Here is a 12,910-nt window from a genome sequence, read left to right as displayed (position 1 = left end):
TCATCAATAGTCATCCTCTTCATTCAATAATTGTTTTCTATTTGACTTGAACATTTCCCATATTTTATACACTTGTGGTAAGTACTTGTTGTATGTGTTATAGTACAAGTAATATTAGTTTTGTGTTCCTTGAAGTATATATTATTGAATAGGTTGTAAACTTGGATGTGTTTTACAGCTTCTTCATCTGAATAATCATTTTATCTCTTTACTTAATTTTCCTGTTTAATTATCTTATTTTAATTTTTGAATCGGTTGTTTACATCAGCTTTCTACATATCTGTGTTGAACAAGACAACAAGTCCCCTGTCCATGAAGCATATTCTTGATATTGCTTTCAAATTTGTGTTTCGTCACTTCTTGTTACAAACACTAGTCTAAAACACAAAACATCTGACACTTTACTGGGACAACACTCTAGCACTAACAAATCATTAAATCAGTCATGTGACTCATGTGTCAGGTGGTACAGTACGATGTTTGAAATATTTGCGACTACTATCTATTCCTGCTTCAACCTCAATGATCCTCAGTTCTTCCAGACAAAGTGTGTGTTTCCTGTGTATTTCATTCATGATGTCCACATGCTGTTTCAAAAACTCCTTGACACCAAACTGTAATATACATAAAATCTATCAGGACACCAAACTGTAATATACATAAAATCTATCAGGACACCAAACTGTAATATACATAAAATCTATCAGGACACCAAACTGTAATATACATAAAATATATCAGGACACCAAACTGTAATATACATAAAATCTATCAGGACACCAAACTGTAATATACATAAAATCTATCAGGACACCAAACTGTAATATACATAAAATCTATCAGGACACCAAACTGTAATATACATAAAATATATAAGGACACCAAACTGTAATATACATAAAATCTATCAGGACACCAAACTGTTATATACATAAAATATATCAGGACACCAAACTGTAATATAAATAAAATCTATCAGGACACCAAACTGTAATATACATGTAACACTCAGAAACGTGTCCTTCCCCCCAAACGTGTAGGATTCCCCAAAACATGTCTATTTGAAAACAGCGCCAAAGCGTGTCATTTCAATAAACGTCCAAACGTGTCTATTTCTCAACTAACCCCCAAACGTGTCCATATCAAGCGTTATTTGGTTATTGCTATTTCATTAACGTATACTAATTTTACCATTTCATTAAAAAAATACATAAGTACTTTTTCAAACCGGAAGAATTAAACTGGGTTAAGGTGGGGGCGTCATTTCGGCTATATCGTATGTAAGTTGTAAGCAAACATGTTGAGTTAAACTGTACAGTTAACGGGCCAAAGTGTCCTTTTCTCTGCACATTAAAACTTTAATGTTCTCTCTAATTATGCATGAAATACTGACAAATGGACAATTCGTAATCTACAGTCTAAAGTTAATTTATTCAGTAGAACTGAAAACACATTAAAACTTGTATGTTTTCTCTAATTTACATGCATTACTTGCAACTAGACAATATGCAACCAGCAGTCTAAAGTTTATCTTAACAATAGAACAGTAAAAACATTAAAACATGTATGTTCAAATGTCAAAAAATAAATAAAAACAGGTAGCCTATGTTCTCTCTAAATAGAACTGCAAAAACTTTTAAAAAAACCAAAAAAAAACTTGTATGTTCTCTCTAAATATGCATGAAATACTTGCAACTGGACAATACGCGATCATCAGTTTAAAATCATCAGTTTAAAGTTAATTTGTACAGTACAACTGTAAAAACATTAAAACTTGCAAAACTAGTGTGCACTCTAAATATGCATAAAGTACTTGCAACTGGACAATACATAATCAACAGTCTAAAGTGTATTTATACATTACAAAATAAATTTGCAATTAAAACCGGCGTTGATCACATAACAGTCATTTTCTTAAAATAAGAATCTATAAAACTTATGCATGAAATATTTGGCTCTGAACGTTATGTTAACAATTAATTCAACTTCAGAATTATGTGTTTGTTCGCTCTAAATGAATATGAAATACTTGCAACTGAACAATAAACAACTGCAGTCAAAGTTAATTAATAATAATAGAAAAATTTTGCAATTATTATAATCATTAAAAATCTACATCGAACTAACTAAATCTGATAAATGACAACTTCATCACCTGTGTCTCCCATCATAGAATTGCCGTAAACGTTATCAGCGATTTTATTTAGGAGATACATGTATTAGCGCTAAAAGACGTGTAACGTTTTGGCGTTAAATATTGGACACGTTTTGGCGAAAAACAATTATCGGACACGTTTGGGGGTTATGAAATCAGACACGTTTGGGAAATATTGTACATTTCGGACACGTTTAGGGAGAAAAGACACGTTTGGGAGACTTGGACACGTTTGGGGGAAAGGACACGTTTGGGAGTGTTACATACATAAAATCTATCAGGACACCAAACTGTAATATACCTAAAATATATCAGGACACCAAACTGTAATATAAATAAAATCTATCAGGACACCAAACTGTAATATACATAAAATCTATCAGGACACCAAACTGTAATATACATAAAATATATCAGGACACTAAACTGTAATATACATAAAATCTATCTGACAGGACACCAAACTGTAATATACATAAAATCTATCAGGACACCAAACTGTAATATACATAAAATCTATCAGGACACCAAACTGTAATATACATAAAATCTATCAGGACATCAAACTGTAATATACATAAAATATATCAGGAAACCAAACTGTCATATACATAAAATCTATCAGGAGAAAAGTTAGAGATAACTTGTAGTGTTTTAAGCAACACTTATTAAATTTCATGCATCTGATTCTGAAATGCTATGCTGGATTTGACATCATTCTAAACCCTGAAAGTCAATTATTTGAAAGCCAAGGATGTATTCTGCTTTATGTAAATCATTTTATTTATTTGTATTATAAGTGGGTCTCATTGGGGTCTAAGCATGACGCAGGATTGCCAATTTTTTTTAAGCCTGACATGTGAGTGTCAAATTATTGTGTCGTTAAAACGGGAAATGAGGTCTAGCAGGACCCAGGAATTGACAAAAAAATGAGAATTGCTTACGTACATAGTGTAAGCAGGATACGGGAATCTGACAAAACAGTAAGCGGGATCCGGGATTGGAACCCCCCAATGAGACCCCCTTATAAGCATGCACACTCAGGGTTCAGTAGAAGCATAGAAATAAAATACTACTTTAGGTTAAGTGCAGTCTACATAGTTACTGTTTTAAGTCAGAAATTAAAGTAAAAGGAAAGAGTTGTGGAAGTTACAGTTACTAAAACTTGCACTTTCACTTTTAAATAAAACAGTGAACAGGAAGTATAATTATATTGTAACTTGTTTTAATGCATACAAAACATTTAAATCTATATTTGTAGTAATACATTATTTTGAATGTTTGATATCTTAACAGAATGTTGATTCAAACAAGATATTAATGCAATAAATTCAAAATATCATTCACTTTAAACTCGGTATAAAAACTGCTTGTTCTAATATGTAAAAAAGAAAACTCACTGTGTCAGGATCTTTAGGCGAGTGAAGTAATCTGAAATGTAAAGAATAACTTATTAATATGAATGTAGGAACTAAGTCACAGTAATCACAGAAATTTATCATATGGTCTGGGTTATAACTACAGATTTGAAATGTAGAGATATATCTAATTGATTGAGTATTTGATTGATTGCTGTGTAACTCAACTTTCAGCACATGGCAGCCAATATTTATTAGTGAGGGAAGCAGGCATTCAAACTTAGAGAAGGAAAACTGTGGAGGAATAGGAGGGGTCCTGATCCCGAAATCCCAGACTTAAAAACATGAAATCCAGAGGTCCCGAATTTAAAAAATTAAAATCCTGCCATCCTGAAACTCGAAAAAAACAAATTCCCGGATCCCGAGCTTAAAAACACCCGATCCTGGAGTCCCAATAAAGGTCCATCCCTCCTTCAAAACTGACCATCGTAGTCAATTGATTAAGGTTGAGCACAACTTTCACTTACAGATTTCCAATTTACCACCTGTGTTGACAAGCTAGCCATATAGTACTCTAACTTCCATGTCATGAGGTCCAAATATTTAATAATGAAATGGGAAATATTGACACACTTCCATTATATAACAGTTAAGCATAAAATTAGAAGCAGTTGGTTTTAAAAAAATCTTGTACCTTCTGTTTCTTTTCAATGAAGAGCAGTCGTTACATATAGGTCAAGGAATAATTCAGTGACATACTACTAACCTCTCTGGGACCATGTCCATTGTTTCTTTGTACATTTGTCTGAATCTGTCTATCTCCCCCTGGAATTTCACCATTCCACAATCTGAATCTATATTTCCTAATCCTGTAATAATAATATAAACTTGTTTTAACAAAAAAATATATTTACATCAAATTTCACTATTCCACAACTAGACACTAATTCTAAAATATGCATGTTAGACATAGTTGTTTAACTCTTAAAGGAACTTTATATACTTGAAATGACAGGAGAACTGATTGTGGTTTTTTATGGAACCAACCAAAAAACAAAACTTTTGTGATGATCTAATAAAATAGATTGATATACTTTTTAAATTTTGACTAAAATGGTCCCTTTATAACATTGTTTTTAAATTGTCAAATTTGAAAAAAAAGTTTGTCTTCATTCTGCTTACACCTGTAAACTGTACATGCTTACCTTGCATTAAATTTTCTAATTCTGTGATTTCTTCTCTTATATCACCAGCATTCCTGTAAGTTGTTTGGTAGTTTCTGTAATTAAAATTAAACATATATTGTTAGAGTAAACAACATATAACATCACAATGATATTACATTACTAAGTATTGAACTTTCTATTAACAACAGCAGTATTCGACTTTACTTTGTTCTTTTTTTCTTCATCTATCCCAGTTAATCAAAATAATTCTAGAGTTACTATGTCAAACAAAATTACAAATATGGATACAATTCACATAAGATATTTAATCAAATCATATAAAGTTTTATGACTTTTATAACCATAACATAACTGAACTACATGGTAGAAACATATGTCTGGAATGAATACATTTAACACAAAAACTTTCAATGAAAGAACTATTTTTTCAATCAGAATTTATAAGTTTTCATAACTGAAAAGGGGTTAAGTTATAAACTGAAATGATGATTACACTCATTGTATCATAACCTGTATGATGATATCATGGATTAACTTTTCATGCTTGTTCATGATTTACAAACACAAACTTTTTATCGTAATGGAAATATTTCTAGTTCTCTATATAGCTAGCTAATTACAAAATCATAAAAGTTATGTGTCACTCTTGCAAAAACAAATTTTCAAAATCAAATAAAACCTAGTCTAATTTTTGTTCATGAATACCTATGTATACATCATGGTTCAATTTACATAAAAGGTACAAAGTGGTCTAAGCAATTGTGCAACTGCTAGCTTTGTCTGCCACCACAGTGAAAGGGCTGACACACTTTTTTGCCAAAAATGACAAGGTACACAAGATGTAATGTGAGGTTGCCTCCTCATTATCACCACTTTAAATAAGTCATCAATAATACAGACTGCCATGCCCATGGTATTAAAATGATAATAGCAATGTGTTACTATCACCCAAAGATGCAGAATGTAAACTTCTCCTCTATGTGTCGTGCCTTGTATATTTATAAGCAAGCAGTTTTCTTGTTTGAATTGTTTTACATTGTCTTATCAGGGCCTTTTATAGCTGACTATGCGGTATGGGCTTTGCTAATTGTTGAAGGCTGTACAGTTACCTATAGTTGTTAATGTTTGTGTCATTTTGGTCTTTTGTGGATAGTTGTCTCTTTGGCAATAATACCAAATCTTTTTTCTTATATGCATTCTTAATTGATATAATTTCATTTGTTGTAAAGGATTGAGGTATTAAGAAAGTATCTTTGAAAGGATACAGTATAAGCACTAATTGAAACAGAAATCAGGAATAATAGCAACTCATGTTTTAGAACAGGTACTTCAAAGCTTTAATCAGTTTCCCTATAATACCATAAATTTGGGGAACTTTATTAGTACATGATGCAAAGTGAACCAAAGAAATGACACATGCAAGTTGGAAATTCCTACAATTATTTAATTAGATAAAGTTTCCGATGTTTTTTTAGCAATGATGGAAGTATTCCTCACTGCCATACTGATGGATGGATGGCTGTATAACGTTCAGTGGTAAATTAAATGCATTACTGCCACACTGCTTTCTGATAAACTTTCTAATAAATACTCACTTCTTTTTGTTTCTTCTTTTGACATATAAAAATATGAATATTCTCATGGATTTATACAATAGTGCAGTCAGTGTATAATCTATCATTATACATGTTATACATCAAATGGAATCTATGTAGCACAAACCCCTAAATATTGGTACATACAATATCATAAGATGATCATGGATTGCTATTTGTAGTTTTGACAGTCATCAGATGACATGTTCTTTGTTCCTTTGTTAAATGTATCTGTGCATACATTCAAAGTCATCATGATCATAGTTGAAAAGCAGTTTTGATCAACCTGTTTATTTTTTTAATTCTTACTATTTATGTTTCATAATAATTATCTATCTCTCTATCTTTTTTGCATTGACAACAATAATAATTATATATAAAATATAATATAGACTTACTGATGATCAGACCTTTGAGCTGACCCTGGTCGACTGTGATTACACACCCAATCTTCAACATGCTTCTTATCCTGTATTTAAACAATTTATTAAATTATCGTAGATTGTACATTATTGAGAGTTGATAAATTCAGAAATTTTCAAGAAAGTAAGTTCCAACACCCCCAGGCACATTCGGACAAACATGAATACTTTCCAGTTACTAAAGTACTTATACATCCTTGCAATAAGATTTCAAATGTTTGATAATAGGCTTTTTCAGGAGGGTAAAATTAGAAAACCACTCCCGATGCACCAAAATTTCTAATGTTATTTTTATGTACACAATAAAATTGTATTCAACATTTCATTTGTTCAATATTTCATATTTCATTCCTACTAAATTTCCTTTTTGCCACAAATTATAACATTAAACATAGTTTGTTTAAATGAGTATGACAATACTTACAAAAGCTGGATGATGGTATTTCTTTGTTGCCTGTAAGAATGATTATATGTTTGTATGTTTGAAAATTCAGAAGGAAACCAAAAAGTAGGCTAATCACTTAACTAAATATACAATCATTCATTGATATTGTAGCATTTGATACTGTTTAACTTGAGTCTGTACATGTGTTTATTGTTTTTTAAACTAAATTTTTGTTGATGGTTTGCTTACATAAATTCTGTAAATGAGATTTAAGTTACATGTAGTATTTTAAGATTTTATTAAATTATAAAATAAAATTGAGAAAGGAAATTGGAAATGTGTCAAAGCGACAGCAACCCGACCATAGAGCAGACAACAGCCGAAGGCCACCAATGGGTCTTCAATGTAGCGAGAAACCCCCGCTCCCGTAGTCGTCCTTCAGCTGGCCTTTTAAAATATGTATACTAGTACAGTGATAATGGAAGTCATACTAAACTCTGAATCATACACAAGAAAAGTTAAAAATCAAACAAGACTAACAAAGGCCAGAGGCTCATGACTTGGGACAGGCACAAAATAGTTTGACAATCTGGGAATATACACAAACTTAATTGCTATCATAGAAGATTGTCTGCTTCTTAATATTTACACTATACTAAAAACATATAAAGAGTACAAAATTTAAGCACAAATGAGATTATCTAATATGTAGGTTTTGCAAATATTAATGAACTGATTATCTGTATTCTGTTTTTCAACATATTGATAAATATCCATTTGACAACTGAATGCAAGCAAAAAAGCTTTACATTGTATTGAGATATGATTTGCTCTATTCAATATGTGATAGGCAGCCTCATAATACAAGAATTAATAGAGCAATCGAAGTATTCCTATCAATTATCTCCCTTAGATTATATTTGGTTGAGAGTTACGTATGAAGCACAGATATGTCAAATTACCTCCCTTGTGTTTTTTGTTTTTGAGATTTAAGCAAAAGGTAGCTTTCAAAACAGCCTTCTATTCATAGTTTATATATCTAAGGTTAGATTCCTTTCTGACATTCTCTACTGTTAAAACAAAAAGAGATGTTTAGAAACTTACTGCTTGCTGTGGTGGTAGTTTTGTCGTGTATGGAAGATCATCTTGAACACTGTGTGGTGGAGGTACCTCTGGCAAGTCTTTATAATTGTCCATGGCTGGTAGAAATATTAAACAGTCATTGATGCCTGGTATAGCCTTATCATCTGATAACCAATGCCTTAAAGGTTCTAATGTTGATGGCAAAGGTCTAAAAGTTAATCATATTATTGCAGTATTAAACAATTTTAGTGCAAAGGTTTAGTCTCAAGTTTGAGTCAATCTAGCAAAATGAAAATAAATAAATTCCTAATTCTACATGTACAGTATATATAAGAATAAGTTATTGTAATGAATTTAATCTTCATGAAGTAGTGGTTTACAATGAAAATTATAATGCATTTCAATTATTAAATGATTTTATCAAGTCAAATTTCTGTTTGAATGTTTAATTATGAATATTGAATAAATGCATTGAAAAATTATCTCCCAATTGCAATTAAACACAATTTATGAGTGTAACACATTTTCATCCCCCCTCCCCTGATATCTTCCTCTTTTCAGCACTATCTTTATGATATTATTTTGTTGTTGAGAATACTGAATAGGAACTAAACAAAGGAGGAAAATATACTTCTGGTTATCTTCCAACTTAAAATTTTAGTTTACATGGGAGATAACTCTTACCCTTTTCGATAAAATCTGCAAAAGCTGTCAAATAATTTCACTGTTATATGCAAGAATTCTATACAAACACTAACAACCTAACCTGACCAACACATTCACATATGGTATATTATTACTTTCACAAAGCCATGTCAATACAGCATCCCTCCACGTGTTATATTTTCTCTTTTTTTTGCTACTAACATCTAATATTTCAATACATGGAGTTTAAACAAAATTAGGCAAAATTCTATAAATTGATTAACTGATTTTCTCCCTCTGTGGCTAAAAATATTTAATACATTTTTAACCTACTAAGCTGTATACCATTGAGTATTTATTTTTCCTTTGATAAATTGTGATTATTTAATCTTCATGATCTTTGTATAATATGTGTTAATTTTGCCATTTATAGTACAATGTAATTAATTAGAATGTATAACAGACTGAGATCTTTGTCCCGAGTCATATATATAACCATTTAGATACCGTAATATGATTTCTATAATTTTGCTCTCAAAAAGATGTTTTCAATTAATGTGTGAAGTACTAGTATTACAACAATTGTATGTCCAGTTCAGATGAAAATCAGTCATTTTGTTAAATTACAGTAGTTTAGTAAAGCAATGAAGTAAATCAAAATGTTATAACACAAAATGACCTGTTTATTGACTGCAAGTTCTCTATGTAGATGAAAAATCAGAAACATTCATACATGTAAAGTTGTAAGCTACTGACTGCAAATAAATAGTCCTTGCAAAATGTATACAGTAATTCATAATTGATCAATAGTAAAGAAATTTATTCCTCTTATCAAAAACCAATTTTATTTTTACCATATGTTAATTACCATACAGGTATGTATAAACCATTTACACGGTTTCGTTTTTATCTTTCTAGTGGTTAACAAATGGTTAAGAAGAGGATGCACTCACAAGGCATAATGACAAATAGATGGACTGGAGGAAAAACATAAGTTACTGAATCATTTGAATTAATAACTATTGGCATATATATGTATGACTTATAAAAACAATTATTTAAACAAGATTTTCTATTTCAAATTGACCAGGTAGATTTTTATTTTATTATACCAAGGCAAAGTTTTTTCAAAGGTTTATCTACCTACACAAATGTACATGTATCTAAAGAAACTTCACATACAAATGTATCAATTGTGTATTTTTTAAAAAGACCAATATATATGACAGCAAACCTGATGACAATCACACAAAAAAACAGCTGATATGTTACAAGGGTACGTTTGTGCCATCATGTTGATTTTTAACCTAATGTAACAATGAATTCTTTTCAATGATCACTGCAGTACAATTTTGAGCTGAACAGTTTTTATCTGATAATTTTGACAAATTCATACAAACCTTTCTTGTTTTATCAAAACGGTTGGCTTCCTAAGATCATATTTAATATCTTGTGGTTGTCCATCATTGTCTGTCCCAAAAATAACCTGATGAGAATTTAGACCATGTACCATAGGTTTTATTGATGGACCAGCTGTAGTAGAGTCTGGAGCCTCTGAGGCCTGGTTAAGGGCCAGTGGAGGCACTCTATTGTCAGCCAGACCAGGAAGGAAAGGTTTTGTATCATCTGACACATATTTTTCTTTGGAATTTAATAAGTAATGATAAGTAGGATATGGTGCATTGTCTCCAATGTCAACTACTGGTACCTCTTTCCCACCAACTGGTACCAGTTCCATACATGTGTTTCTTGATGAACCTTGAACAGACTCCACTGATACATTGTCACGTGCATGCTTTGTTCTTGGTGGCTTTGATGATAAACTCTCTAATCTGGCTTTAGCACTGAAAGGTCTTCTACGTGGAACACTTTTTTCTTGCTTTACTGTAGTTTTACTTACATCCAAATTATTCTTAGTGTCTACACAAATATTTTCTATTTGAGATCTTTTCCGAGGATCAGCAGACCATGCTTGTCTTTGACTTGAGGTGATTTGCTTTTCTTCGTATAATTTATTTGTGAATGTTGATGGAAAAAGGGTACTTCTGTTATGGAACTTTGGTATCATATGATTTGGTTTTGGAGGCAATCCAGTAACTGAAATTAAAACACAGAGTAAACAGGTTTCTGTAATATTCTATAAGTTTTATATTTACTTCAAACAGCTCTCTTTGTACTTTATACAAAACATAAAGGTGAGCTTGTTTCAGGCAAAATTAGGGAAACATATAATATTAATAATAATAATTTAAATTAATGTGTAAATATGTTTTTAATGAGCACCATATTGAATGACTTTGCATTTCAATGATGTAGATGTACATTTTTTTGTGGATGAACATGACTGTTGATATCTATGTTCGTAATGTATTGAGCTCTAGATGTGGAAATTGTTACATTAACTGTCAAAAATTGTGATCATAAAATTAAGAATGGAAATGGGGAATGTGCCAAAGAAATAACAACCCGACCATAGAGCAGACAACAGCCAAAGGCCACCAATGTGTCTTCAATCATGATGATTAGTGTCCTTAAATATATTCTACCGTAAGTTACATGAATATAGTACATGTAAAAAGAAATCCTACCATCTGGTTGTCTTTTAGTGGTTAGTCACCATACAAATGTCATGAATGTATATTTTAACATTTATAAAAATTCCTTACATTGTTTGCCAGGGTATTTCAACATGATGTTTATTCTAGTGCAGACAATTCAGAAATAATTCATTAAGAAGGTCCATACATTTTTGTATATACAAATGTACACCAGTTCCAAAATACAGTACATGTATTTGGTTACATTTATATCCATAACGTGACTTTCATCCCCATGTGACCAAAATATAGGCATCATCACTTCCAATACATACATGTACATGAATTGGGACATTAATAGGAGAAAAGTTTGATGCTGTACTGCACAAAATCAAATTCTTATTGGTTTCACCCTCTCTGCAGTTGTATAGAAATTAAGACTAAGTTATGTACTTACAGAACATGAATAATTTCTTAACAACCCTACAGAATGAAAATCCTGAAGATGCTTTGAAACTTTAAAAGTGCTGAACAGTCATGTTTCTATTTCATGATTGATGTCATGATGGGAGTGCAGAATTGATGATCTTTTCCAGGGAAAGATATACATTTGTAGCTTCACATAAGTAAAAAATATAACCCATATCGATACAACAGTTCCATGATAGGGTTTTCGGTTGAATCTGTCTAGAAAACCAATTCACTTTTAAAAAACTAAAAGGTATAGTGAACACAAATCAAAATCCATTAAGGGAGACTATCCAACAATTGGCAAAAGGGGAGTAGTTAGATTGGCAAAAAGGGAGTAACTAGAACCAATTGAAATTGACAATCTTTTCATGTGAAAGACATGATTCCAGATATGATGAATTGGAAAATAAAGTAGGAATATATCAAAATTTAAAAAAAAATCAAATATATGAGGGGGGATAGGACCTTTATCGGGACTCTGGAATTGGGTGTTTTAAAGCTCGGGATTTCGGGACTAAAGATCCTTTTGGCATCGGGAATTATTTTTTTCGGATTTATGGACCTCTTTTTTTTAAGCCCAGGATTTCCGATTCATGATTTTAAACCCGTGATTTTGGGATCAGGACCCTCCTATCCCCCCTCATATATGAAAAATCCAAAGAAAGAATAGAAAGAGAAAACAATTATACACAAATTGACAGCCTTTTTGGTTTAACTAGGCAAAACATGACTCTCCTGATGATTATCATCAAATAGTTTAACTCTTCTGAAACTTAACAAAGCAAATGATATTAAGTTAAAATATACACACCAGTGACATCAAATGTCTTTACAGTAGCCATGTTGTTTACATATTTTCCATGGTTCCGGAAGTCGTTTTTTTTTAAATTGTCTAAAATAAGATATATCATAAACAAATTTCCTTAAAATGTTACCAATAAAAATGTTGTTTTTAACTTTATATTTTGATACCGAAAACTAACTTGTTCCTGCAGGTGCGACAGTTTCGAACAAAATATGACATCTAGATCACAACTGTGTTTGACATCTTCTGATTAATGAATTAAGCTAT

General features: G+C 31.3%; 1 protein-coding gene across 1 annotated transcript; it reads right to left on the bottom strand.

Moving 5' to 3' along the window:
* Positions 1-212: 212 nt before the first annotated feature.
* On the bottom strand, positions 213-12,857 carry LOC134725674 (uncharacterized). The gene is made up of 9 exons (XM_063589688.1): positions 12,650-12,857; positions 10,231-10,927; positions 8,207-8,393; positions 7,142-7,171; positions 6,694-6,764; positions 4,719-4,792; positions 4,280-4,382; positions 3,556-3,586; positions 213-614 (listed from the first exon to the last, which is right to left on the bottom strand). Exons 1-9 carry the CDS (start codon positions 12,747-12,749, stop codon positions 453-455), a joined length of 1,455 nt encoding a protein of 484 aa, XP_063445758.1. The 5' UTR covers positions 12,750-12,857; the 3' UTR covers positions 213-452.
* Between the last annotated feature and the right edge of the window lie 53 nt (positions 12,858-12,910).

This window comes from Mytilus trossulus, chromosome 7 (assembly GCF_036588685.1).
Source record: "Mytilus trossulus isolate FHL-02 chromosome 7, PNRI_Mtr1.1.1.hap1, whole genome shotgun sequence".
NCBI lineage: Eukaryota > Metazoa > Mollusca > Bivalvia > Mytilida > Mytilidae > Mytilus > Mytilus trossulus.
Note: the sequence above shows the minus strand (reverse complement) of the source record. Positions and strands in the feature narration are given on the sequence as shown.

What these genes read in the sequence shown, in the direction of transcription:
- LOC134725674 (XM_063589688.1), bottom strand. Translation starts at nt 12,749, where the DNA reads ATGATATATCTTATTTTAGACAATTTAAAAAAAAACGACTTCCGGAAC. An exon ending in AAAGACATTTGATGTCACTG is followed by an intron (nt 10,928 to 12,649) that starts GTGTGTATATTT and finishes TTTTAATTTCAG; the next exon opens with TTACTGGATTGCCTCCAAAA. An exon ending in ATGGACATGGTCCCAGAGAG is followed by an intron (nt 3,587 to 4,279) that starts GTTAGTAGTATG and finishes TTTACATTTCAG; the next exon opens with ATTACTTCACTCGCCTAAAG.